Source organism: Vitis riparia, chromosome 16 (assembly GCF_004353265.1).
Source record: "Vitis riparia cultivar Riparia Gloire de Montpellier isolate 1030 chromosome 16, EGFV_Vit.rip_1.0, whole genome shotgun sequence".
Lineage (NCBI taxonomy): Eukaryota > Viridiplantae > Streptophyta > Magnoliopsida > Vitales > Vitaceae > Vitis > Vitis riparia.
In genome coordinates, this window is record NC_048446.1 from 19967680 (window position 1) to 19993280 (window position 25601).

At 37.5% G+C, this 25601-nt stretch overlaps 4 protein-coding genes across 10 annotated transcripts; 1 reads left to right on the forward strand and 3 right to left on the reverse strand.

The window, feature by feature from the left end:
- Nucleotides 1–983: 983 nt before the first annotated feature.
- On the reverse strand, nucleotides 984–7135 carry LOC117932905 (putative pentatricopeptide repeat-containing protein At3g49142). Of its 7 annotated transcripts, none has more exons than XM_034854215.1 (4): nucleotides 6444–7135; nucleotides 6289–6362; nucleotides 3127–5945; nucleotides 984–1707 (listed from the first exon to the last, which is right to left on the reverse strand). In XM_034854215.1, the coding sequence occupies exon 3, from the start codon at nucleotides 5728–5730 to the stop codon at nucleotides 3694–3696; it is 2037 nt and encodes a 678-aa protein (XP_034710106.1). In that variant the 5' UTR covers nucleotides 5731–5945; nucleotides 6289–6362; nucleotides 6444–7135; the 3' UTR covers nucleotides 984–1707; nucleotides 3127–3693. The 7 variants fall into 7 exon arrangements, with proteins under 7 accessions (XP_034710106.1, XP_034710107.1, XP_034710110.1 ...); XM_034854216.1 differs by having other exon boundaries at nucleotides 3127–3318; nucleotides 3433–5945; nucleotides 6289–7135; XM_034854219.1 differs by lacking the exon at nucleotides 6289–6362 and having other exon boundaries at nucleotides 6782–7135.
- Nucleotides 7136–7621: 486 nt separating this feature from the next.
- Nucleotides 7622–12960, reverse strand: LOC117933019. Its single transcript, XM_034854364.1, has 3 exons — nucleotides 10233–12960; nucleotides 9925–10116; nucleotides 7622–8470 (listed from the first exon to the last, which is right to left on the reverse strand). The coding sequence occupies exons 1-3, from the start codon at nucleotides 12521–12523 to the stop codon at nucleotides 7897–7899; spliced, it is 3057 nt and encodes a 1018-aa protein (XP_034710255.1). The 5' UTR covers nucleotides 12524–12960; the 3' UTR covers nucleotides 7622–7896.
- Nucleotides 12961–13427: 467 nt separating this feature from the next.
- On the forward strand, nucleotides 13428–15445 carry LOC117934319. Its single transcript, XM_034856006.1, has 2 exons — nucleotides 13428–13945; nucleotides 15054–15445. The coding sequence occupies exons 1-2, from the start codon at nucleotides 13584–13586 to the stop codon at nucleotides 15157–15159; spliced, it is 468 nt and encodes a 155-aa protein (XP_034711897.1). The 5' UTR covers nucleotides 13428–13583; the 3' UTR covers nucleotides 15160–15445.
- A 77-nt stretch (nucleotides 15446–15522) lies between these two features.
- On the reverse strand, nucleotides 15523–22096 carry LOC117934318 (ABC transporter C family member 10-like). Its single transcript, XM_034856005.1, has 12 exons — nucleotides 21848–22096; nucleotides 19489–21572; nucleotides 18978–19298; nucleotides 18799–18885; nucleotides 18068–18655; nucleotides 17818–17982; nucleotides 17189–17483; nucleotides 16807–17021; nucleotides 16434–16739; nucleotides 16253–16316; nucleotides 15935–16174; nucleotides 15523–15847 (listed from the first exon to the last, which is right to left on the reverse strand). Exons 2-12 carry the CDS (start codon nucleotides 21544–21546, stop codon nucleotides 15735–15737), a joined length of 4452 nt encoding a protein of 1483 aa, XP_034711896.1. The 5' UTR covers nucleotides 21547–21572; nucleotides 21848–22096; the 3' UTR covers nucleotides 15523–15734.
- Nucleotides 22097–25601: the final 3505 nt, after the last annotated feature.

Below are 25601 nucleotides of genomic sequence, written 5' to 3' on the forward strand. Positions count from 1 at the left end.
ATAAATTAAAAATAATTGATGACATAATTTATATTATACAGACAATAGTGTTTTGTACTGGATACAAAAATTAAACTTTGATTCATATAAATTATATAACTGATGATGAGAATATAAAATATGAAAATACCAATATATTTTTTAAAATTATTTTTCACCATAACAAACTTTTTGATCTTAAATTTTTTTTAATAATTATTCTGAAAATTTATTATTTTTTAAAAAATATATCATTTAAAAAAAATAAATTTGACATATTTTTAGTTATCTTTCATATACACAATTTTAAAAATATATATTTTCCAAGATATTTGATTTTTAAATAATAATAATAATTTATTTTTATTTTTTTTGGAAAATGGTTTTTTTTTTTTTCGAATCACTAAATTATATTAAATTTATTGAGGTTTACAAAAGGAATAAAATTTAAATTAATACTTTTCTACTTTTTTTTTAATAGTCAATAAAGGTCATTTCTAAAAAGATAAAAAATTTATATTTTTCTTTTCAATTTTCACACTTGTTTTTGGATCTTGGACTTAAACGATGAATTTATATGGACCAAAACACAATTATCGCAATATTATAATTCAAAATTAAAAATTATTTTGACAAATCAATTTAATAGCTTAATTACATACATAAAGAAGCCTTCAGGGCTTTAAAACATTTCCTACATAGTTAAGAAAAATCCATAATATAACGTCGTAAACTTTTTCTTCTATTTGGGCATTGTAACTAAATCATAAGTTATACACAATTCCTAAAAGCTTTTAAACCTTAAAATACTTGCTCACGATATATACCTGCTGACACTAACAAATAGATTGTTAGGGCAATTTTTCTTTTCTCCTTCCCTTTTTTTTTCTGTTATTTTTATTTTTTGAAATGAATAATTTATTTCATTAAATTTAGTAAGAAATGCAGAGAAGTATAAATCAGGTCAAATATCACATGATATAAATTAATCATAAACCTGTTAGTTACTAGCATTCTAACAGTTTTTCATGTTAGCAAGTCAAAGAAAAGTAGAACATTAAAATCATTTGACAGACGATTGCTACATCAGATGAGTGGCAGAGGGTGTACAAATTTCTAATCCAGGTTAACTTCCATGGAAGCATGTACCTGAAAGCTAGTTGTTATAACTTATAAAGCCTATATATGTATCATCTTCATGAACAACTATGTGCAAGCGGCTATTAATGGGGTTGCCTCAAGCAATGATCGAGTGACTGGTCATCCTGAAACTAAGTCCTTGAGACTGAGCTGGATTGAGTCCCATGATCTTGGGGGTCGGCGTCATCACACTTCTTGGGGGTGACCCTTCCTTTCTGATTGCTTCTTTTAGGAGTCTTGACTTAGGTTTCATTGCATTTGGTTGCTTGGGGGCCCAAACTCTCTGCAAATCTGGAACCCAGTTTGTGAAAGATGCAATCTCCGAGCCCTTCCTCTCCTCTAATGAGTTTCAATCAACCTGTGGCCATGCTCCTCTCCCTTATACCTTTAGGGCTGCCATTTTCTGCAGAGATGTGTTCATTAGCTCTTTCACTATCATCCATCTCATCTCTATCTGGTCTCTCTACAGGATTGGTTGCTGTCCTCACTGTTGAGTAGGGGATTGGGGGATTCATCCTCACACCAAACAGCAACAAGTCCATTCGAGTATAGATTTTATGGACTATATCTCCAAGAGTGTGAGAATACCTGACATTTTAGCAATTCAAACATCAATTAGTCCAACAGCTACTTGTCTCTTTTAAGTAAGAATAGAATGCTAGTATTAATATATTCAGGTATGTATATGCATAGGATGCGATGAACAAGATGGGAGCATAAACAATCAGTTGTCTTCAAAATCACGTGGTATAAAAAACATAAATAAAGAGAACTCCTTCCCACCATTTTGGAGATCCATATAATTTGTCTGTGCTCCATGAATTAAATTTAGCTTCACTTTTTTTTTTTTTATTCCCAGATATTTCAACATGATAGAAGCTAGACTCTTATCAGGAGTGTGGTGAACCTTACAAGGTTCCAAGATGAAGCATATAATTGTGATTCCAAAACAGAAATGTGATCTAAAATAAGGGATTTTCACCTTTTTCCACGATTCTAGAATGAGGATTTCCTCAACCCATGCAGGGCAATCCTAATGTGCAATTGGCATAGAAATTGCACATTCTGAACTTAAAATCCCCTTCCCATAGAAATTGGAGTCCTAGTAGCAAGTTAAGTTGACAATAAAGAGCAAAGTATAATGTCCAACATGTGATAGGTTTTGACTCTCCTCAGATCTAGTATAACAGTCCTGAGTCTGTTGCATATAACAGTTCTTCATAAAATGTACTAATATTTGATTTAAATAGTTTTACAGAGTCAGTTGTGTTCCATCATATTCTTCAAATATACTGTGGTGTTTGTCATCTTATTTCTCCTGTTTGTTCCTATCTGCTTTGAATTGCATCTATTTCCAAAACTCATAAAAAATTAATGCAAAATAGAAATACCCACACAAAAATGTGAGTACATCACAAGCAAAGAGCATGAAATGATCTAAATAAGAAGTTTCAAACCCATCAAAATTTAAAAGTGATGATTGTTTCAAGGGGATTGTGGTTCATGCACATGATAACAGACATCTGGCATAAAATAAGACAAGATTACTAATAGCTCAAGGAAGGGGTCCGCAGGAAATTCTCAAATAAAAGATTAGTAAGATATATAGAATAAATGCTCGTCTCTCGATAATCAAAGTCTGTGACTATCGCATTGAAGAGTCACTACTCTTTGTTGCTTTCTCAATTAACAGATAATTACAAGGTAAATCATATTTTGCAACATAAGACTATATATCAATTCAGAAATATAGAATGTACATATATACATTAGCATGTATGCATTTAATTTTATATGTATGTTTGAACAGAAAAATAAAAATAAAAATTGAACAGGAAGAACTGACAATTTGGGAGAAAGGTGCTTCCTGACAATAACACTACGAGGAAGAGATATCTGAAGAATGACCACATCCTCAGCGACAATGCCTGAATGGCTTAAGATGGGGACCTAATACTTTCATAAGCAAAGGTTTTGTCAACTTAATTATATGTGTGATATGTTTACCTGCTTTTTATGATCTTTCCCACATAATTATCAAGGCTCCAATCACCAAAAAAGCCTCCCTGCAAATGGCACTGGATAGTCTCTAACAGCAAGCAAATTTGCTTCACAAACTTTTGTTTTGTAGATTCTTCAATACTCAGTGAAACCCCTGAGCAAAGCATCTCCATTCTAAACAAAATCTGCTACTGATTTCTAGAGCTTACTAAGGAAAATTTTACAGCAATGGGAGGCAAAACATTGACTCCAGCTTATTAGAATGATAAAGCAATAGTGTACTATGTGAATATGAAAAGGAGATAAGGATACTCTCTAACTATATTTTCTGAAGTCAATCTGGTTGATCTAGGATCAGATGCTTCACAGGGTGCATCAAGATTTTTGTGCTTTGCTGCCAAATCCTTAGGCTCCTTTACTAGAAGTTTAATTAGTTCAACAGCTTTATCACCATAAGGATCATCTAGTTTTACCTCAGCATTTTGATTCTGTGATGTTTCCATTTCAAACTTTCAATATAACCGGTGGATAGACTATTTCCTGCACCTGAGGAGTACTCCCTGAAGGCTTGGCTCACCAATAATCACCACATGAACAAACACCATTGTAGAAATGGTGAAAACGATTAGTATCCCTGATAGTGATTTCACGCCCAACAATCTTGGAAATAAGCTTGGCAGCAATATGGCAATCCCCACAAACACGAAGATTCTTAGTAATCCTAATAGGTGATCCAGGGGCAGTATTTAGAATAGCAAAGGCAATAGCCAACTTCTCACTATGAACTGCTAAGTGGCATTCTTTATCCTCCTCTTCGACATCATGAAGAGCAGAATCTGTTTCAGGGACATAGCCTGCTTCTTTCATCTTCCCTACTAATACATCTAGCTCTTCGTAGATCTGCTTGGACTGTGGATGTGATTGGTCACCAGCAAGAAAGGTGTGAACCCGATTGTCAAGCTCGAAGTTGCTAACACCAGGCATTTTCTTGATTCCTTTAGTCTTCATGATTGATCTGACTGTTGTTACATCCTCCCATCTACCTGCCTTTGCATAAATATTGGATAACAAGACATAATAGCCTGACTGCTCAGGACATAATTGGAAAAGTTGATCAGCAGCAAGAAGCCCAATTATCATGTTAGAATACACCCTACAAGCACTCAACAAAGCCCCCCAAACTCTTTCATTGGGTTCCATTGGCATCTGTTTGATGAAACCATAAGCCTCATCTACTTGCCCTGCACGTCCTAACAGATCTACCATGCAAACAAAGTGTTCTATCCGTGGAACTATCTTACACTCCTCAGTCATTAATTTAAAGTAGTATCTGCCCTCATCCAATAATCCTGCATGGCTGCAAGCTGAGAGAACTGAAACAAAGGCAATGGAATCAGGATTCAGACCCAAGTCTTGCATCCTTGAGAAGAGAGACACAGCATCACGGCCCTTCCCATTCATACCATAAGCTGAGATCATTGAAGTCCATGACACAACATCACGAAACTTCATTTGATCAAACACTTCCCTTGCATACTCTAAACATCCACACTTGGCATACATATCAATCAAGGCATTCTCCAATAGCAAATTTGGCTGAAGCCTCTTCCTAACAACGTATTCATGAATCCTCCTTCCAAGCAATAGAGCTGACAGATCCCCGCAAGCAGGAAGCACACTAGCAATACTGATTGCATCAGGGTCCACCCCATGAGCTTCCATCTGTAAAAATATATCAACCGCTTCAGCAGGCATTGAATTATTCATGTAAACTGCAATCATCACATTCCAAGAAACCAAACTCTTATTTGCCAACTTCATGAACATTTCCTTAACAAATGAAACATTGTCAAGACATGTATTAGTCACAGCAGGCAAGAGGCTAGCCATTGTACCAGCATCTGGTTTCAAACCCAACAACTCCATTTCTTTGCAAACCTCTAAGGCATCATCAAATTGCCCATTCCGTGCACAACCGGCAACCAATGAATTCCATGAAACAACATCTCTACAAGGCATTTCATCAAGAACTCTACAAGCCTCCACCAAACAACCACATTTCCCATACATGGAAATTAACCCATTCCCTACGAACACATTCAAGTCAAGCCCAACTCTCACAACCGCAGCATGAATTTGCATACCAACCCACAAATCCTCTGACCCAGAAGAGGCTTTTAAGACACAAGGGTACGTATAATGGTCAGGATCAATCCCATGGCCGGCCATGTTCTTGAAAACAAGAAGAGCATCACTGTGCAAATGGTTGTTCACATAACTTCTTATCATAACATTAAAGAAAACAACATTCTTCTTAGGAATTTCATCGAATATGTGGCGAGTGGACCAGGGTTCTCCACAAACAGCATAAGCTCTCATCAATTTGATGCCAAGTGACGGGTTTGAGTGAAGATCATGATCAATGCAAATCTTGGAGTGGAGTTTTTTCAAATATTTGATGTCTGGGTTCTTGTCCAGTATTTGACCACACAAGTTTTCAGTAAGAACAACATTCTGTTGGGTGAATTTGGGTTTTTGGATTGATAAAACCAGGGTTTGTAACTGTTTCGCAGCTGGGAAATGGCGGTGAAGAGGATTTATTGCTGTCATAAATTTTGGAGTTTAGGCCTAAAAAAATTTTCTACAAAATTTTCATGAAATATGAAAATATGTATCAAAGGAAAACAAATCGTACTGTAATCTGGTATGATGACACAAGTTGCTCAAACAAGTTGGCCTTCTGCAATGCAAGAAAATGAGACTCCAAGAAAGCAACTTGCAGCTATTGTGATCGAAACCACCACCTCATTGATCGTTGTTATTACCTGCATGGATTTCCGGTTGGTCACAAATAGCATGGCAAGAATGTGAAGACAAAGAAATTAGTTGCACACATCATTCAAACTAATACAGTTGAACCAACTACAGGGGTGACTACATTTACCGCTGAGGAATATGATCAACTCATGGCCTTGCCTTGGAGAGGGAATGGTAATAACCAATCTTTTGCAAATACCATAGGTATAATCACATCCAATTGCAATACTACTCAATATGGTTCACATTCAACCTTATATTGGATTGTGGATAGTGGTGCGACAGATCACATATCCAAGTCACCACTGACCCAAAATAAATTCGATACTAATCATGATTTTGTGGAATTACCTGATGATGGTGAAGCAGAAATTAAATCCACTGGGTCTATTAAGTTGTCACCTAACTTGATTCTTGATGGGGTGCTACATGTTCCAAAATTTGGAGTTAATTTGTTATCAATTAGCAAACTTACTCAAGCATTGAGATGCAATGTGATATTTTACCCTGATTTTCATTTGGTGTTTACGAAGAAGATGATTGGTCTGGACAAGCAACATAACGGGTTGTACTATCTTACACCCAACCAGAATCCACACCTAGCTCAGTGTCAATTGTACCTCAAAAATTTGGCATCAACAGCTGGGGCATCCATCATCCAGAAGTAATTTTTACTTCTCAGCATGTTTGTGACATTTGTCCACTAGCCAAACAAACCAGTTTACCTTTTTCCCACAGTTCAATCTCATTGGTTGCACCTTTTGATTTTATTCATTGTGATATTTGGGAATAATTGTTATTATTATTATAATTATTATTGCTACAAGAGGAGAACAAACCGCACATTCCATTAAACCTCCGTTCGGTCGCCGAGAAACCGCAGGAAAGGAAAACAAATCGAAATTCTCAGGTCGGAACACGAGAAAAACGAAGCACAACAAAGAAACCTGCAGTCAACTGCTCAGTAAGGGTGACTATTTCACTTTTCAGAAACCAAGACAACATTTAACACAAGATTCAAAAAAATTTCAACAGTTTCCTCCGTTTTCTCGGGAACCAAACAGAGACGGAAAAACATAGAGATGGGCGCCGGACCTGAATCACTGGTACTTGCCTTTAGAAATGGTGGATTTCAAGGGCAGGAGAGGCACTTCGAAAACGGCGTCGTTTCGAGAGAGAGGAGAAAACTAGGGTTTCTAGTGTGCCAGCAAAAGCAAAGAGAGAGACGTTGAGAAAGTGCGGTAAGTTGAAGGCTATCAATGGGCTACACTCCTCTGCACCTGCCACTCTCTCCGATTGCTCCAATCGGGTCCCATCTTTCACTTACTATATTTTTAGGATTAGTTTTTCACGACTAACATTATAAATATATAAATTATATATTATTAAAATTAAAAATAATTATAATTTTTTTATAAATAATTAAGATTTTAAATACATTTCAATATTTTATTATTAATACTAACAATTTAAACTATAATAAGATAACATGAAGATTTATTAAATTATTAATATTTCTAATTCAATTAAATATATTAAAATTTTAATTATTAAGATAAAATAAGATTTTATTATTTAAAGTCATTTAAATTATAATAATTATGTAGTTTATTGTTTTCAAAATTATTAATTATTTTATTTATTATCGTATAATATATTGATAAATTATAATTATTTATAACGATTTTGAAGATTTTGAATAATGTATATATAATTTAAATGGCCTTTAATTAAAAAAGCCATTAAACATTGAAATCATTTTACAGACATTAGCTAAATCAGAGAAGTGACAAAGTGTACAAATCTGATAACCTTCATGATCTAATCCTGGTCCAGGTTAACTTCCATGCAAGCATGTACCTGAAAGCTAGTTGTTATAACTTATAAGCCTGTATGTATCATCTTCATGAAAAACTATGTGCAAGCAGCCATTAATGGGGCTGCCTCAAGCAATGATTGTCACCGGTCATCCTGAAACAAAGCTTTTGAGACTGAGCTGGAGTGAGTCCCATGATCTTGGGGGTCGTTGTCATCACTACTGCTTCTTCTTGGGAGTGACCGTTTCTTTGAGGACATTGGGGTCTCACATACCATGTCATAGCTTGCCCTACGACGGTCCTTCCTTTTTGATAGCTTCCTATAGGAGTCTGACTTAGGTTTCATTGCATTTGGTTGCTTGGGGGCCCAAACTCTCTGCAAATCTGGCACCCAGCTTGTGAAAGATGCAAATCTTCGAGCCCTCTCTCTCCTCTCACGAGCTTCAATCAACCTGCGGGCATGCTCCTCTCCCTTATTCCCTGTAGGGATGCCATTGTCGTCTTCTAGTGGTTGAGATGACTCATTTTCTGCAGAGATGAGTTCGTTTGCTCTTTCACTGTCACCTATCTCGTCTCTATCTGGTTTATCTCTCCAGGATTGGTTGCTGTCCTCACTGTTGAGTAAGGGATCGGGGGATTCATCCTCATCACCAAACAGCAACAAGTCCATTCGAGTATAAATTTTATGGACTATATCTCCAAGAGTGTGAGAATACCTGCCATTTTAGCAATTCAAACATTAATTAGTCACAGCTACTCATCTCTTTTTAAGCATGGAATGCTAGTATTAATATGCTCTGTTATTCAGGCAAGTATATGCATAGCATGTGATGAATAAAACATGAGCATAAACAATCATCTTCAAAAATCAAGTGCAATAAAAAAATAAATAAATAAAGAGAACTCCTTTCCACTATTTTGGAGATCCATATAATTTGTCTATGCTGCATGAATTAAATTTATCTTCACTTTTCTTTTTCTTTTTTATTCTTGAATATTTCAACATAATAGAAGCTAGACTCTTACCAAGAGTGTGGTGAACCTTACAAGGTTCCAAGATGAGGCATAGAATTGTGGTTCCAAAACAGAAATGTGACCTAATATAAGAGATTTTCACCTTTTTCCACTTATCTGGAATAAGGATTTCCACAATCCAGTTTTGGCATTCCCAGTGTGCAATTGGCAAGTATATTTCTAGGCTGCTACATGGAGCGACAAGCTTCATTATTCTGAACTTAAAAGCTCCTTTGCAAAGCAAATGGGGCCCTAGTGGCAGGTTGGGTTGACAATAAAGAGCAAAGTATAATGTCCAACAAGTGTTAGGTTTTGACTCTCATCAGATCTGGTACAACAGTCCGGTAAGTATGTTGCATATAACAGTTCTTCATAATTTAAACTGATTTACAAAGTCAGTTGTGTTCCATCATTATTCTTCAAATATACTGTGGGGTATGTTAGTCTCTTATTTCTCATGTTTCTTCCTATCTGCTTTGAATTGCATCAATTTCCAACACTCATAAAAAATGAATGCGAAAGAGCAATACCCACAAAAGAATGTGAGTATATCACAAGCAAAGAGCATGAGATGATCTAAATCAAAAGTTTCAAGCCCATCAAAATTTAAAAGTGATTATTGTTTCAAGGGGATTGTTGTTCATGCACATGATACAGCTAGCATAAAATAAGACCAACGTGACTTATAGCTCAAGGAAGGTGTCCAAAGGAAATTCTCATACAAAAGGTTGGTAAGATATATAATGCTCCTCTCTTGATAATCAGAGTTTGTGACTATTGCATTGAAGCCTCTTACTGTTGTCTAGAGTGACTATTCTTTGCTGCCTTCTCAATCAACAGACAATTACAACTTAGTAAATCATATTTCGTGACTTACAACTATATATCGATTCACAAGCAAAGAATGCACATATGTACATAAGCATGTATGCACTTAATTTTATGTGTGTTTGAACTGAAAAATAAAAATAAAAATTGAAAAAGGAGCTCTGACAATTTGGGAGAAAGGTGCTCCTGACAATAACACTACGAGGAAGAGATATCTGAAGAATGACCACATCCTCGGGGAAAAGCCGGGGTAGCATAAGATGGGGATCTAATAATAGTTTCATAAGCAAAGGTATTGTCAACTTAGTTATATGAGTGATATGTTTACCTGCTTTTTATGATCTTTCCCACATAATTATCAAGGCTCCAATCACCGAAAAAGCCTCCCTCCATATGGCACTGGATAGTCTCTAAAAGCAAGCAAATTTGCTTCACAAACTTTTGTTTTGTAGACTCTTCAATACTCTGTGTGACTCCTGAGCAAAGTATCTCCATTCTAAACAAAATCTGCAACTGATATCTAGAGCTTATTAAGGAAAAGGTTACAGTAATAGGAGGCAAACAATTGACTCCAGCTTATTAGAATGATAAAGCAATAGTGTGCTATATGTAAATGTGAAAAAGAGATAAGGATACTCTCTAACTATTTTTTCTGAAGTCAATCTGGTTGATCTTGGATCAGATGATTCACAAGGTGGATCATTGTTTTTGTGCTTTGCTGCCAAATCCTTAGGCTCCTTTACTAGAAGTTTAATTAGTTCAACAACAGCTTTACTACCATAAGGATCATCTACTTTTTGCTCAGCATTTTGACTCTCTGATGTTTCCATTTCAAACTTCTGATGTAACCAGTGGATAGACGAGCTCACAAGTCGCTCTGCCAAAGCCCCCAAGTCCACCCCTTCAGATTCAATTCCCTCCTGTATCTTTCCTGAAAGAACGCTGAAAAAAGCTTCTGAAGTTTCTGAGCAAAAATCAAGAGCAGCTTCATCCTGTATTCTAGAAGCCCCAGTCAAAACATCCTCTTGAGCTGATACAGATAGAGAGATTGGCTGTTCGCTTTCTTGGTGCAACACTGTCAGCCGCTCTTGGGTTTCTTTTGGAATATCCTGATGTAGCTGGGACCCATCTGGTATGATTATGCTACAACTTGATTTCTTAATCTGTTTCATCCAGCATTTAAGAAATTTCAACTTCTTTGTGTTCTTACCTTCCTTGGCAAAGTAAATCTCTCCTATTTCCATCTCATTGTGCTCAAAGGCCGCCTTGCAGAAGGAGCTCCATGCAAGGGGCTGATGCAAATGGGAATGCTTTTTATTCATTTTTTGTTTGCCACTTCCTGGAGCCCCGGATTCCTGAGATGAAAAATGCCCACTTTGAGAGTCAATAATCCCATTTGATGCATTCATATCATCACTATGTTTACAAACTTCACGGCTTCTCTGTGTAACAAACTGGGCCACCTTTGGTCCACAGAAACCATCTACCATGTTTTGAGGGTAGAATTCATTATCTATAGTAGAAAGTAGACCCGAATGAACAGTAAAAGGCTTGAGAATTCCCATGCATGAATCCCCATTGCCATTCGATAGAGACACCAAGGCCCAGTAGCCCTCCTTAAAGAGAAAACTCAGAAGTATTTGCCAGAAGGGTTCACATTTTCTCTGCATCAACTCTCCTGTTTCAGTTGCTAGAATTTCAAGAACCCTATCTGCAAAAAAATCACCTGAACTTTCCTTTTTATCTTTCCATGATTCCCCAGAGAATCCACGCACTAGAATGGGGTCAGACAAGCATCCCGCAATTTTCACACATTCATCATATTTCTGCACTGCCTTAACATGGATTTTTGTTATTCCTTCACTAAAATGCCCCCCAAATGTTTTTCCTTCATCACAACCTATACTTTGTAAATATGTAGGTTCTGATGTATGCAAAACATTCTCGCATCTATGCCTAGGTAACATCTTCAAATTGATCAAATCAAGGTCACAACATTTCCATTCCAAAGGTTTCCCACTTACATCTGAGATCTCAAGAGTCAATTGTCCATGAATTACCTTACAAAAATTACTACAATTGAAAGGACTAGTCGAAATCCCAATCCTTGGATAAATTAACCCAAAAGGAACAAGAGCAGAACCCAGAATAATTGTATCAGTTGAAGAAAAGCCCCAGCCCAAGTTCTTGATCCCATGCTTAAAAAACCCTATATCCAACTCAGGTTCATTGGATTCATTAGTCTCACCCTTTCCTTCACCACATGCTAATCTGTGCCTAACATCAACCCAAGTGAAATGAATATCTCTACTAACAAATGCATCATTCGCACTATCAAAAAATCCACAAAATTTCCTAGAGAATGCATCTACATTGGTTAATAATTCATCCTCCACTTCCACACTCACAAACTCAGATACCCATTTCAAAGATCTATAAATTGGTGAAAACAAAACAATCAAATTCGACCTAACAACAGGGAAACGATCATGATCATGGTTCGGCTTACCTAGAATATCATGAACCTGCTGCTCCCACGAATAATCATGCACAAGCTGAATCATAGATTCAGCAATATGAGAAGCCCGTGATGGAGCCGAATCTGATAATTCACAAGCCGAAGAGAGAGATTCCAATGTTTTGGAAAGGGAAACAAGGGTTTCAGGCGGGTGGTCGAAGGAGAAGGCCGCGGCGGATTTACCCAGGAGGCGATGGAGCTTAGAGGAGGAGAGAAAAGGTGAAAGAGAGGAGAAGAAGAGCTTGAAGGTGAAGAGAGAGGATGAAAGCGAGGAAAAGGAGAGTAGGGTTTGGGCAGAGGTGAGGATTGTGTAGAGGTAGGGGCTAGGGTTTTGGAGTTGGAGTAGAGGGTTCAGGTCTATAAGGAGGACTATGCGCTGCGTTTGTGAGAAATCTAGGGCTTCTGCCATATCGTTCTGCAGAGGGACTGGGCTAAGGCGCGCCGGGGAAGACGTGCGCCCTCACAGTTGCTGAATTTCGCGATCGGACTCTGGATGGAACACGGAGGTGTTGACTGTAGATGGAAAAGACTAACGTGCGCCGACTGGATGAATTCTGTGAAGATAGTCGGAATGATGTTAATGCCAGTGCCGTCGAAAGAACAGAGAGAGAAGGAGGCGTTGACTGCGGATGGAGCAGCCTAACGTGCGCCAGGGAGATGGATGTTGCAGATCAGCTGAGAGTCTGAGATAGAATCTTCAATCTCGAAGATCGAACAGAGGGAGATGAATGTTCTCCAGATGGAGCAGGCTAACGTGCGCCGTCAGAGATGGATGCCAAAGGTCGTTTGGATGGATATGAGAGTGCCAGAGCTCGAGATGGAACTTTGAATGCTGTTTGATTGGCGGGAAAGCAGAAATGGCGGACGGAAATTTTCAGCTGACAAAGTGACAATAAAATAAAAAATAAAAAATGCCTCTGGTGTGATCACCTGGGCCGAAGCTCTCGGCCCAATAATGCAAAAGCCCAGAAATCCACAGGCTAGCCCAACCCCTACGCTACGGGCTTATCTCACATGTTCAAGCCCTAAATGGCCCACCAACTTCTTATTGTGTCTAAGATGACGTTTGTTTTTTAATCCAAAGTCAGAAAAAAAATCTGAAATATTCTAATAAATGAAGATGAAATAAAAAATAAAAAATATAAATTAATTTGAAAAAGAAAAAAATTAACCACTTTTAACATTTACTATAATTTTTTTTTTTTTTTTGGTGAAATCCAATTTATATTAAAAATAAGTGTACCAAGCAAAAACGTCATTGGTTTTTCCCATTTAACACTCAGAACGACGTCGTTTTAGTCTTACCGTTCGTCTCTTCCTTCTCGAACGTTCTTCCGTTTGCCAGCCAGACCACCCTCAAATCAAAGATGAAGATAACGAACTGAGCTTTTCTCCCTCCAAATCACCAAAAAAAATCTGAAAATTCGCAAGAAAATTCTATTCAAAATAAAAAAAAAATCCAAAACAAAATGTCCACCGTTTCTGTATCCAAGTTCATTAGCATTGACACCACATTGTTTTCCCCCAAATCTTCAACTATAAACCCTTGTTTTTACCCCAAATTCCCTCCAAATTCCAAACCCAGAAAACCCCTAACGCTAGTTTTCTCAAGCTCCTCTGGCGCAGAGCTCTCCTCTGCTGCAGAAGATGAGTGGCTCAAGAAGCTTCCGGAGAAGAAGAAGCCCCTGTACTCCCACAGTCTTCCTTGTTTGGAGGCGTGGTTGAGGAATCTAGGGTTTTTCCAGAGCAAAGAGGATCGAGCCATTTGGTTCGTGGAAAAGCCTGAGTGGCACGCCCAGCTCTCGCTCGATGTCACCGATCTCTATATCAGGTTTTTGGTGGTTTTGTGATATGGGTTCGGATTATTTCATTGAATAGATTCATGGTATTGAAGTTGCTACAGTTGAATTTGGAAAATTTTAAATAATTTGGCGAAATTTTGCAAAATATTTTTTAAACTGGATTTCTGAATAATCTGTCTGCCTTAGTCCACCCATATATATATAGCCTGGATGTTATCAATTAGTCCGATTGCTTGCTGAATTGCAACTTGCATGAGAACAGGTTGGAGAAGTTAGAAGTGAATTTTCAATCGAAATAGGCTTAAAATAAGGCTTGAAATGAGGCTCCTTGATATTTGGATTCTTTGCAAATGGATAGGTGGGCTATTTTGGAGGAGGTTTCTTGATGCATGTTGGTGGTGAGGAAGATAATTTTAATTGAATAGGAATAAGCATAGAACTGTAAATGAGAATGTTGTTGGTGTTTTGATATTGAAAGTTTGCAAAACTGCCGTTTTTTTGGTTAAAAAGTGAATGAGGATTAAGGAATTTGGGAAAGAGATCCCCCTAGGAAGCCATTTTCTCTTGTAATTTCTTGGCTGAAATTCAAGGTCATCTTCACTGTTGGAAAGGCATGTATAAACAAAAGAGTACTGCTAAATAACATGAATGAATTCTCCAATTGACTTCTTCAAATTGATACAGACAATAATTATCCATGAATTTCCAAAGAATTACATTTATCCATCATGTTTGTTTGAAGAAGCAAACTGTATAGTTCATGTGTTATTTAGCATTTTCCTAAAGAAAGAACTTGGATTGGAAACCTTGGCACGTATCATTTCTCAGCTTGGGTCCTGATGTGTGCAACTGTGCTCGTGCATGTGTATGCGGTGGAGGGGTGGAGGCGGGTTGGGTTGCACGGTTTTTTGGTTGATGTTATGGACTATTGTTTGTTATGGTTTGATGGCAAACCCAACCCTGACCAGACAAAATTTCAGTCCTAAGACAAGGTACCATGCCAAAGGATCCTGTACCATCTCAAGAGTTTGTTCAGTGTTGTTGTTTGTGCACTTAGGTTACAATTTATTTTTGTCTGGATTTCCCTTTTTATTTGTGCCCACCATGTGGACCATGAATATTGTATTTAACATGCAGGTACCTGAAGAGTGGACCGGGAAATCTGGAGAAGGATGTAGAGAGGAGATTCAGCTATGCACTGAGCAGAGAGGATATTGAGAATGCCATACTTGGAGGACCATAAGAAACGGAACTAAGTCCAGCTTTTTACTGGCTGAATTTGATGCATTCATGCCCAACTACCTCCCACCAGATCTCTTTTTTACCTAATAGCTAGATAATAGAACTTAGAGTTAGTTGTTCATTCTTCATTCAGATATGCCAGTGGCCTTCTGCTTTTCATACTCTTGAAAGAGATTCTAACTAAGTATGCTTGTTCAATTACATAAGCATAAAGTATTTTTTGTTGAATTTTTCTGTTTCAATATCCTTGAAGTTTGTAGCATTAGTACTCAGTTCCTTTTTTCCCTTTATTTCCTTTTGTTCTCATTACATTCTGAAAGAAAATAATGCAGGATACAACAAAATTCCAGATTTTTTCCCCTGGTTTTGACTTAAGTAAGCTTGATTAATTTAGGGCCCTGAGATTTAGGCTTGCAAAAAATACAGGAGTTAGTTTCTGCCATGAATTGTTTGGAAATCACTCAAAAGTTGACTGATATCCTATCTGATCCTGGACTAGTCTTATTATGGTATTTTTCATCCTGTTTACTTCTTTCCTACAAGAGCCCAAGTGAGAACAGCTATATTAGATGAGATTCAATATGAATCAGCAGAGTGAAAATGAGACCAGTATTCCTTGACAAGCTGCCCAAACAAGGATCCTTCTTTCTTCATCAAATCTGCTGGCTTGTCATACTCTTCCAGTTTTCCTGGAATAAAACAAAACATGTTGTTTGGATTATCTAAGGAATTTACATACTTGTAAGGAAAATTTTAGGAGGGGGAATGAAATTCACCATCACTGATTGCAAGAACCATGGTGCAATCCATCACAGTTGGTATTCTGTGAGCCACTGTGATCACAGTGCAATTTGCAAATTCAGTCCGAATGGTTTTCTGTAGAATTAAGTCAGTTGCATTGTCAATTGATGCTGTTGCTTCATCAAGAACCAGTATTCGGCTCCTCCTCAATAGAGCACGTCCCAGACAAAACAATTGCCTTTGCCCCATGCTCCAATTCGATCCATCTTCTACAACTGAAACAATAGGCTGTTCATAGTCATTTCCAAGTATAGCAACTACACATACGATGTGCTTAAATGTTGAAATCTTACCCATGGAGTCTAGGCCCTCTTCTTTATCCTGAACGGTCTCTTGAAGTTGACACTTAGCAAGAACCTGTGAAAATTTAAAGGGATGATTGTTATTGGTTATACAAAGTATTGTTCAACCACTGGCAGATCGAGAATCCTTCCTAATGTTGACTCAGCTACACAAAAAGGAATTGAATACTACCTCCCATATTTCTTGCTCGGTATGCTGAGACAAGGGATCCAAATTGTATCTTACAGTCCCATTGAAAAGAGTAGGATCTTGAGGTATAATCCCAAAACGTGAACGTAGATCATGAAGTCCAATCATAGAGATATCAAGGCCATCTACTAAAATCCTCCCTCCTGCTGGCTCCACAAGGCGAAATAGAGCGCTTATGAGCGTGGTCTTCCCACTGCCAGTCCGGCCAACAATGCCAATCTTGTGCCCTCCTTCAAATGTACAATTGATCCCAAGAAGAACTAGTGGCAAGCTGGGCCTATACCTGATCTGTTTTGACATTAGAATTTCTCAATACCCTAATAATAATTAGTTTTTATGTTACCACAGACAATACCTGCAACTTCTGAATCTCAACTTTACCCACATCAGGCCAATTGGGTGGAGGACGATTATTGTGTATCACTTCAGGGGCTTCACTTGGTATATGCATGTATTGGTTAAGCCTCTCTACAGAAATGATGTAATTTTCTAGAGTGCATATGTTTCGAGTACTGTTAACCAGGGACAAGTTTAATGATAACCCATAAGATAGAGCCATTCCAATGAACCCTGGAAAAGATTAGTGGTATTTAGAACTATATCATATACTACAATCTCTAGCTGATAATTATATTTTTCGATTTATTTTCTCGAGAAAATTGAAGCACAATCATATTAAGTGTGCATGGTATCAGAAAATGGAAATAGTAACTCTTTGCTGAAAATTAAGTACCCACCAGGGCTACAAGTTCCTTTAGGAAGCAAAACCATGCAGAGAGCTGAAGATGAGAGAATAGTTGCAGAGAGTGTCACCAACCACTGAATCAACCACTCATTTGCTGCAAAAGCGTGGAAGAATGGACTGGCATTTGTGTCAATTAAGTGCAGAATCTTTGCAAAAAATCTGTCTTCTTGCTCAAATGCTCTTATTACCATAGCTCCTGCTACGGATTCAGCTAGATGGTTTGCTACCAAAGACTTGGTTGTGCCATTGATCCGCATCATTTCTTTTGCAGAGGCGTAGTAGTATTTCTGTTGATTAGACAAAACAAACACCTTCAGGTTTACTCGTTCAGTTAGAAAGGGAATAGCAATTGGCACACAAAACCAAGCGTTCTGGCCAAGACATCACAATAAGAATGAAAAACATGACTTGTAAAACAATTGTGCTTTCTCTTCTTCCATGCACCCACAAGTTTTTTGGAGATGTGTCATTTAGAGTGTGTTTGGTAGTGATTCTAGAAAACGTTTATAGTCTTTCTAACACTTGGATGATAAAATTTTTCAAGTATTAAAAAGGTTAAAAGTGCTTCCTGAAATCACTGCCAAACGGGTTCTTAATGTTACTTGAAGATAAAACAGCTACCTGTAACCGCATTGCTAGATAAATTGTAGGTATGGAAACCAATAGGACTTGCCAGGTGACTGCAGCCAGTACTCCAAGAATGACACAAACAGCTGCTGTGCTTGAAACAGTATAGACTATGCCAAACAAGAGATCAAGATCGATGATATTCAAATCTGATGAAACCTGTACAAGGGTGAAACTCTCTAAATCCAAATAATAATAATGATAGTAATAATAGTAAGTGAAATGTTGTTTTTGAGATTCTTACACGACTTATCATCCTTCCTAGAGGTGTGGAGTCATAAAAAGACATGGGTGCCCGAAAAAAGGAGTTTAATAGCTGTGCTAATAGAGATTTTGATGATTGAAGGCCCAAGGAAACCATCAAAAGGGTTCTACAGAGCAAGAACACTGTTGAGGCACATCCAATTGACAAGTAAACCACAATGAGCTGCGAGGTACTAACATTACGATTTTCAACATTAGTAGCCATCCAAACATTCTGTAATGTCAGACCAACACTAAACACAATGTTACAGAGAACACCTATGGGGAAGAGCCAGAATTGCTTATTTTGATTTAGATACAGCATGTAGGGCTTAAAACCTGGGTTTCCTATTTCTCTCTCTTCTTGCTTGATTAATTGATCATGTCCAGACGCATTAGATCCTCCCTCAATGTGAGTTCTCTTGATCTCTCCAGTAGAGGTTTCACATCTCCGGGGTAGAGCAACCTCTGTAAGCCTTTGAGAACCAGCAGTCTGTTGGTGTGCATTCACGAAGTCCTGAAATTCTTGGCTTGACGTCAATAGCTGATGATAAGGAGCTGCATGTAGGATTTTCCCATCTGACATTAACTGTCAAAAAACTTAGAACTTTTATTAAATGATTCTGAAGAGCCAGGTTTTATTTGATCATTCTAACCAAAAGTTACTTCCATAAAAAATACCAAAAAGGAAAAAGGGTTAGAAAGTTAATGAGCCCAGTGAAAGAAACTAACCAAAACAGAACCAAAAGCAGGAAGAAAATCAACTTGGTGAGTCACAAGTAGGACTGTCTTCCCTGATAGTGCTCTCATTACATATTCCTGCAATAATCAAGACCAACTAGTTAGTCTTTGTCACGAGCTAGTGAGCAAACAAGGAGTAAAATCTAATGGTGTTAGGAAAGTATAACTACATTCAGTAGATTCGTTGCAGTATGTGCATCAACTGCACTGAATGGGTCATCCAAGAGATATATATCGGCATCCTGGTAGAGTGCACGAGCCAGTTGAATCCGCTGCTTCTGCCCACCACTTAGATTAACTCCTCTTTCACCTATTTCAGTGAGTTCACCATGGGGGAACATCTCAAGGTCCTTTACCAATGAACTTCTCTCAAGTGCTTCATGGTATCTTTGAGTATCCATTTCAGACCCAAAAAGAATATTCTCTTGTATAGTTCCTGTCTGAATCCATGCTGTCTGAGAAACATAAGCAATCTTCCCACGGACTTGTATCTGTAGAGTATGAACAAAAGTGTGCCTGAGTACTCCCCGATGATAAGTATAGTTTTTTCAATCTAGAGGCAACTAGGCTATTCTCATTCTGAAATATTGTAGTCTAAGATGAAAAGAAATAACTGTTAAAAAAAAAATATTACGATATATACAATAACTGTGAAGAAGAGGGAAAGCACTCTGAACTTACAGTTCCCTGAGTATTAGGAACCTCCCCTAGAATTGCCGCCAGAAGGGTTGACTTACCTGAGCCGACTTCTCCACATATAGCGACTTTTTCACCAGGTCTAACCTCTAGGTTGATGCTTCTTAGTGTCAGCTCTGATAGACTCTCATCCCATGAAAAATTGGCCGAGTTGATTAGAATAGAGTGATCTACAATCTCCATGCTATTCTTCTTCTGGACATTCCCACTGTGCAACTCAGGTGCCTCAAGAAACTGCACAATCCGTGAGAATGCAATTTTTGCTTGAATAACCACCCCAATAACATCAGGGATAAATCTAACAGGGTCTTGAACAAGCCGTAGAGTTGCTATAAAGGTGAAAACATTGCTAGCATATAGAGGAACTCCAAGAAAATAGCATGCCCCGAAAGTGGCACCAGAGATCAGTATAGGGGATGCATAGAAGACGAATGAATAATACGCTTTTAGCAGCTGCACCCTCGACAGGCATTTGAGCTCCACATTCCTTAAAGCTTCTATCACATTCTCGAAGTGGGTTTCCCAGGCATATAATTTCAACACCTTCATGTTCACAAGAGCCTCAGAACTAGCCTTCACCCTCTGAGCCTGTGCAGCCATGAACTTAGTCTGTAACTTGTGCTGTAATTTGGCAAGGGGCACATTGCAGAGTACCGTTAGAACTATTACCACCATGGCTGCAACTGTTGCGAACCCCACCGCTTGGAAGAGAATAACTAGTGCTACGCAGAGCTGAAGGATTGTTGTCCATGTCTGATGAAACCAGAAAGGGAATTCTCCAATTCTATAAGCATCTACTGTAACATAGTTTGTTATTTCTCCTGGTGAGTGCACCATTTTAGCAGCATTGGATAATCTCAGTTGCTTCTTGTAAATGACTGCTGTTAGAGTAGACCTTACCCTCATACCAGTAATCCTGCTGCGAAAGTACCACTGCCTTTCGGATAAGGATTCTATGGTCTTCCCAAGGAAAAGTGATAAGGCCAACACACAGCCCTCAAATGTAAAATTTTTTTGATCTTCTGCAACCTCAACAAAGGCCTTAAGAAGTAGAGGACCAGTCAACAGAGAGAGTGTCTTCAGCAGTGCAAAGAAACCAGAAATGAAAATCTCTTTCCAGTGGCATGAAATAATTGTCCTCAAGATTGACGCATGAGACAATGTCTGATTCTGTTGCTGTTTGTGCAGTTGCTCCAAGAACTGCAAGTAGCAGTTTTTTGCTTGATCTACCTCACGCAACTTACGTATATCTTCTTCTTCTAAAATCTTCTCGGTACCCTTTCTCATTAAAGGGTTCAACCACCAAAAAAACATCCTGCTGAAGAATCCAGCAGTGGCAAATGGAGTAGCAAAGCTACCAGAATCAGCTTCACTGTTGCCAGTAGTCTCTTCCTTCAGAGGAGTGTATAGGCCACTTCCATGAACAATCTCCTCACTCTCATCATCATTGTAATCCTTGAAAACACATGCCAACAATAAACTTGCTCCAGGAAAAGAAAGAACGTCCATAGTTGTTTTGAGTGAAACTTCTTTGTTGACAATGGCAGGGAAAAGAGATAAAACACAGATAGTTCCTGCCAACAGGAAGGCAAAAATGGATAGAACCCGAAATGGGGCTTTTGAAAGATGTCTTCCCCGAAGGCTCACAATTAAAGCCAGGATCAACCATGTGAATCCATGAAACAGAAGTAGTATCCACCAATGAAGAGGCAAAACAGAGTGGGTTTTCCTCAACTTCTCTTCCAAAATCCAAATGCCTAAGCTCAAGTATGCTGATCCAAGACAACCATTAAAGACTGCAGATATTATCTGCAATGGTGAAAAGCCTTGAAATCGAGGTGGAATGCGAACTCTTTTTGATAATGCTTTCTGAATCATATTGGATACAAACATAGCTAAGAGCAGGATATCAAAGCAAACTAGGAATGCATGGTTGATACATGAGGAGGGGTTGGCAAAAGCTGCAAAACTGAAACTGCTTGTCCTCCTACCAGTGTCTGAACAGTTAGATTCCCCACAAAACAGAGTCCATAAGTCCCCCATTTGTCTCCTCCTCTGTTTTCTAGATCCTGTTCCACATGTATGAAAAATAGAACATCGATAAGAAAACTTGTCTACTAGATCTCCAAAGGATATGAATAGAAGGAAAAGGAAGTATTTGATAGCTTTTAGTAGAAAAACACTGGTAGACGCCCTGAAACTAACAAGTGCAAATGAGAGAAATGACTTACAGAGACTTCTTTGTAAACCCAGAACTAGGGAAGCTCAAATGCAAAACTTAGGCTTAAACACAGTGATTGAAGCTTCAATGGAGCTTCTATAAAGTAGTGAAACTTGAAAATACCTTTCTTCCTTCCTTCAGAAAACCGGTAACTCTTACAGTTTTAGTAAAGAGGTTTCTCTTGAAGAACCCTATCAACACTACTTTAGGAAGTTTAAAACATGCTCTGATTTTGTGAATATGATGAGATCTTTAGATTTGGAGAAAATCTTTGAAAGTAGTGTCTCCAAGTTCAAAAAGTTCTCCAGTCAGTTTGAAGTCCTCCCACAGTTCGTATATATTTCTTACACCATAGTTTCCTCAGGGAGTTTGAAGTCCCCCCATGTGAAGATGGCTCAGTCACAAGATGTTACAAAGGCTGATCAACTACCGTCCAAGGCAAGTGCATTGGATCCCTGGCAATAAGAAATGAGCACACGATTAAAACAATAAATGCTCATAATAAGCAAACAAACAAGGAGGACAAGCATTTGAAGCTATTTAATTCTAAATATCTCATGAGGCCACATGTTGATGGGAAGCTTTAGCCTTTGCCAAAATAATAAAAGCATGGTATCAGACAACGAGACGTCAAAATATGGCCGAATGCTATAAAATAATGTTTGTTTCAAATCAATGGTTCATGTCAAAACCATATATGCCTTTCAAGATTTTGGTTTTTTCTATTGGAAAGAGCTTTTATATTTTGAGGACAACTTTAAGGAAATGATTTGATACATGGACTGTTGATCCGGGTATTGATATGTCTAAATTGTTGACTTAAGATATAAAAGAATAGGATTTAGGTAGAAATAAACAAGAGGGGAATATATATAGATATATTTTATGTTTTCATTGAAGTAGAAGAGATGGAAGTGATTCTTGTCATTTCTATTTTCCATTGAAGTAGCTGTAATGAAGTCTACTATTGCAAACACCCAATGTAACGACCTACTCCTAATCGTGTAGATATTGTCCGCTTTGGATCCAAAGGGGCCCTCACTGCTTTAAAACGCGTCTGCAAAGTTAAGAAGAGTTTATACTTATATAGTGTCAGAAACTTTTCCCTCTATCCAATGTAGGATGTCACAAATACCCCTTCTATGTAGACACAATGTTCTCGTTGTGTCCCATAGGATTACGGGGTCAAACAGACAAACACCCCCTACAAGGCCAAACAAACCCCCACATCGAGGTCGGGGATCAACTCTGATACGATTTGTAATAACCCACTCCCAATCGTGTAGATATTGTTCGCTTTGAACCCAAATGGACCGTCACGACTTTAAAACGCGTTTACAAGGTTAAGAAGAGTCCATACTTAACCCTGTAGACGCATTTTAAATCCATGAGGGCCCCTTTGGGTCCAAAGCGGATAATATCTATATAATTGGGAGCGGGTTGTTACACCCAACTAGAGAAAGAAGGAAAAAAACCATCATTTTACGTAAAGTAAATTTCATTACCAAGTTGCTCAATTTTTTTTATTGAACTAAGAGTGGTTAAAGTGATTTTTATCATATTTTTGTTGAACTTACGTGGATCATAGGTTGTATAAATAGCAATTTTTTTCTTGACAACTCTAATGAGCAAAAACCCTGATGCTACTTGTTAGGAATTGATCTACAAGTTTGACAAAAACTTTGAAGTCTAAGGGGCATCGATCCACTAATCAAGGAGGGGTTTGTGAATTGCTTTCGCAGTAGGCACTTGTCGAGGTTATCTTTCTCCTAGTGGCTATCTATTATACCTTTGTACCTCTTAGTGGCTACCGATTATACCTTTATTCCTCCAACAACTAGTGGAATGGTGATTGTTCAATCGATAATAGTAAATTACAAAAAGTGCTTAACAATTATTTTCCCAATGGATCTCCTATGAATGGCTTCAAGACCACTCAATTCTAGTTTTCTTTATATTTTTTGAGCCAAGTGTATAGGTTTAAGGCTTTGGTTGAAAGCTTTGGAAGTCTATCCCACCTTTAATCATTGGGAGCAGCTAGGAATGGGGTATAAAAACTGTTGCTAAGGGGATTTCACTATATGGATTGTGTCTCATCTCGTGACTTCAACTACCAAACGATTTTCATGATCCTGTAGTAGGGGGAGTCCTATGTTTTTGGCTCAACCAAAAAGGAAAATTGGGATGCGTTCGCCATTGGTCGATCGACATGTGTTTGCATGGGTTCAGAAGGCAACGCATAAAGAAGCTACTTTAAGATCGCCTGAGTAATGCATATTAGTTAGCATGCTGGAACAACTTATTCATTGATGAAGGAGGATCCAAACGGATGGGTTCCAAGATCAATGGATTCAAGAGAATGACCTCTTTTAAAAGCTTCTATCATGATGTCCCTACTCACCTAATCCAACAGTAAAACAACATTGCCAAAGTGTTTCATGAAGTTGTTGACGCTATCAAACTGCCCACACATGAAGTATAACTGATATCGGACGAGCTAGCAAAAGTTGAAGATATAGTTGGAAGCCACCTATGAAACTAGTCTAAGGTTGACCCTTGGAGGACGAAGTGTCGTTGGTAAAACCTTGCATAATAGGGAGTAATTATCATCGATTTCAATGTCATAGCCAGACGATAGTGCACGAGGTGATCAAATGGCTCTCCTAGATTGTCGTGTCGTATGTGGAAAAACTTAGTCACTAGATCAAGGGCCGACCCGTGTGAATCTCAGGCTCAATTTGGTAAGGCAACATGTTGTTGAAGAGGTTAGGGTCCAGTGTCATCTGGCCGATGCCGTACCTAAGGAGGTTGTGGGTCCGCGGGCTGGTTAAACAATAGGGGTGCTGTGTGACCGGAAACAGCTATGCGTTGGGTGCTCATTTTCTTAGCGTAATTGCTTGGAGGCTTCTAGCAATGCCGTAATCTGTAAGCCATGCTCCACTTGCTAAGCTTCCATGTAGGCTCGCAAGACCAAAAGGTGATCTTCCACACTAGCCAATTCTATAGAAGTCAGCTCCTTTTGGGATTCAGTCATACCGTAGAGGACAAGTCATCCAAATTTATGCAAGTAAAATAATTATCAAATTTTTTTAAATATTTAGACTATACTTGATTAATATTTTCAATATTAGAAAAAGTAAAAAATTGTTTTAAAAAAATAATTTTCTTAATTTGAATTTCATAAAAAAAAAAATATGAATAAAAAAAACTAAGATTTTCCTTCAGGTTAAAAAGTGCATTCCTTAATAATCTAATTTTCTTTTCCTCAATTTTTGTAAAGATAACTAATACCATAGTTTTATAAATATTTTTATCTTTTTTTCTTATATTTATTTTTGTCTTTATTTTCTTTTCTTCAAACTTTTTTATTAGGTTTGATCCCGTAAGGTGTGAAAGAAAATGCTAAAAAAATATTTATATAGAGAAAAAGTAGGAAAATAAAAAAATAAATTTAAAGAGTTTTTTTGGTAATTGTTCTCAAAAATGATTTTAAAAAATAGTTTTTGAAAATTATTCTTTAATATTTTATAAAAAAAAAAGTCTATTTAGAAATTAAAAATGTTTTAAACTTGTTTTTTTTTAATATTTTTAAAAGTAATTTTTAAGTCTAATATTTTATTTTTAATTATTTTACATATTTTAATAATTATTATTATCATAAAACAAGTAAAAATAATAAAAGCCAAGATATTTTATGGAAACATCCTTTTTTTCAAAATAAATAAATAAATAAATAATTAAAAATAATTTTTAATTATCAAATATATATATATATATTTAGAATACAAAACTACTTCTAAAAATAATTATCAAATAGCTCAAAGTAAATATACAGTTGTTATATGTTATTTTAAATTTTTTATTTTTTTTAAATTCA

Coding starts and splice junctions, on each gene's coding strand:
- LOC117934318 (XM_034856005.1), bottom strand. CDS start 21,546: ATGGGGGACTTATGGACTCTGTTTTGTGGGGAATCTAACTGTTCAGAC. Junction 18,656..18,798: donor CTGCTTTTGGTTCTGTTTTG/GTTAGTTTCTTT, acceptor GTTTTTTGACAG/TTAATGTCAGATGGGAAAAT. Junction 17,022..17,188: donor TAAAGGAACTTGTAGCCCTG/GTGGGTACTTAA, acceptor AATCTTTTCCAG/GGTTCATTGGAATGGCTCTA.
- LOC117932905 (XM_034854219.1), bottom strand. CDS start 5,730: ATGACAGCAATAAATCCTCTTCACCGCCATTTCCCAGCTGCGAAACAG.
- LOC117934319 (XM_034856006.1), top strand. CDS start 13,584: ATGTCCACCGTTTCTGTATCCAAGTTCATTAGCATTGACACCACATTG. Junction 13,946..15,053: donor GTCACCGATCTCTATATCAG/GTTTTTGGTGGT, acceptor TTTAACATGCAG/GTACCTGAAGAGTGGACCGG.
- LOC117933019 (XM_034854364.1), bottom strand. CDS start 12,523: ATGGCAGAAGCCCTAGATTTCTCACAAACGCAGCGCATAGTCCTCCTT. Junction 10,117..10,232: donor TCAGAAAAAATAGTTAGAGA/GTATCCTTATCT, acceptor AATAAGCTCTAG/ATATCAGTTGCAGATTTTGT. Junction 8,471..9,924: donor GGAAAGATCATAAAAAGCAG/GTAAACATATCA, acceptor CTAAAATGGCAG/GTATTCTCACACTCTTGGAG.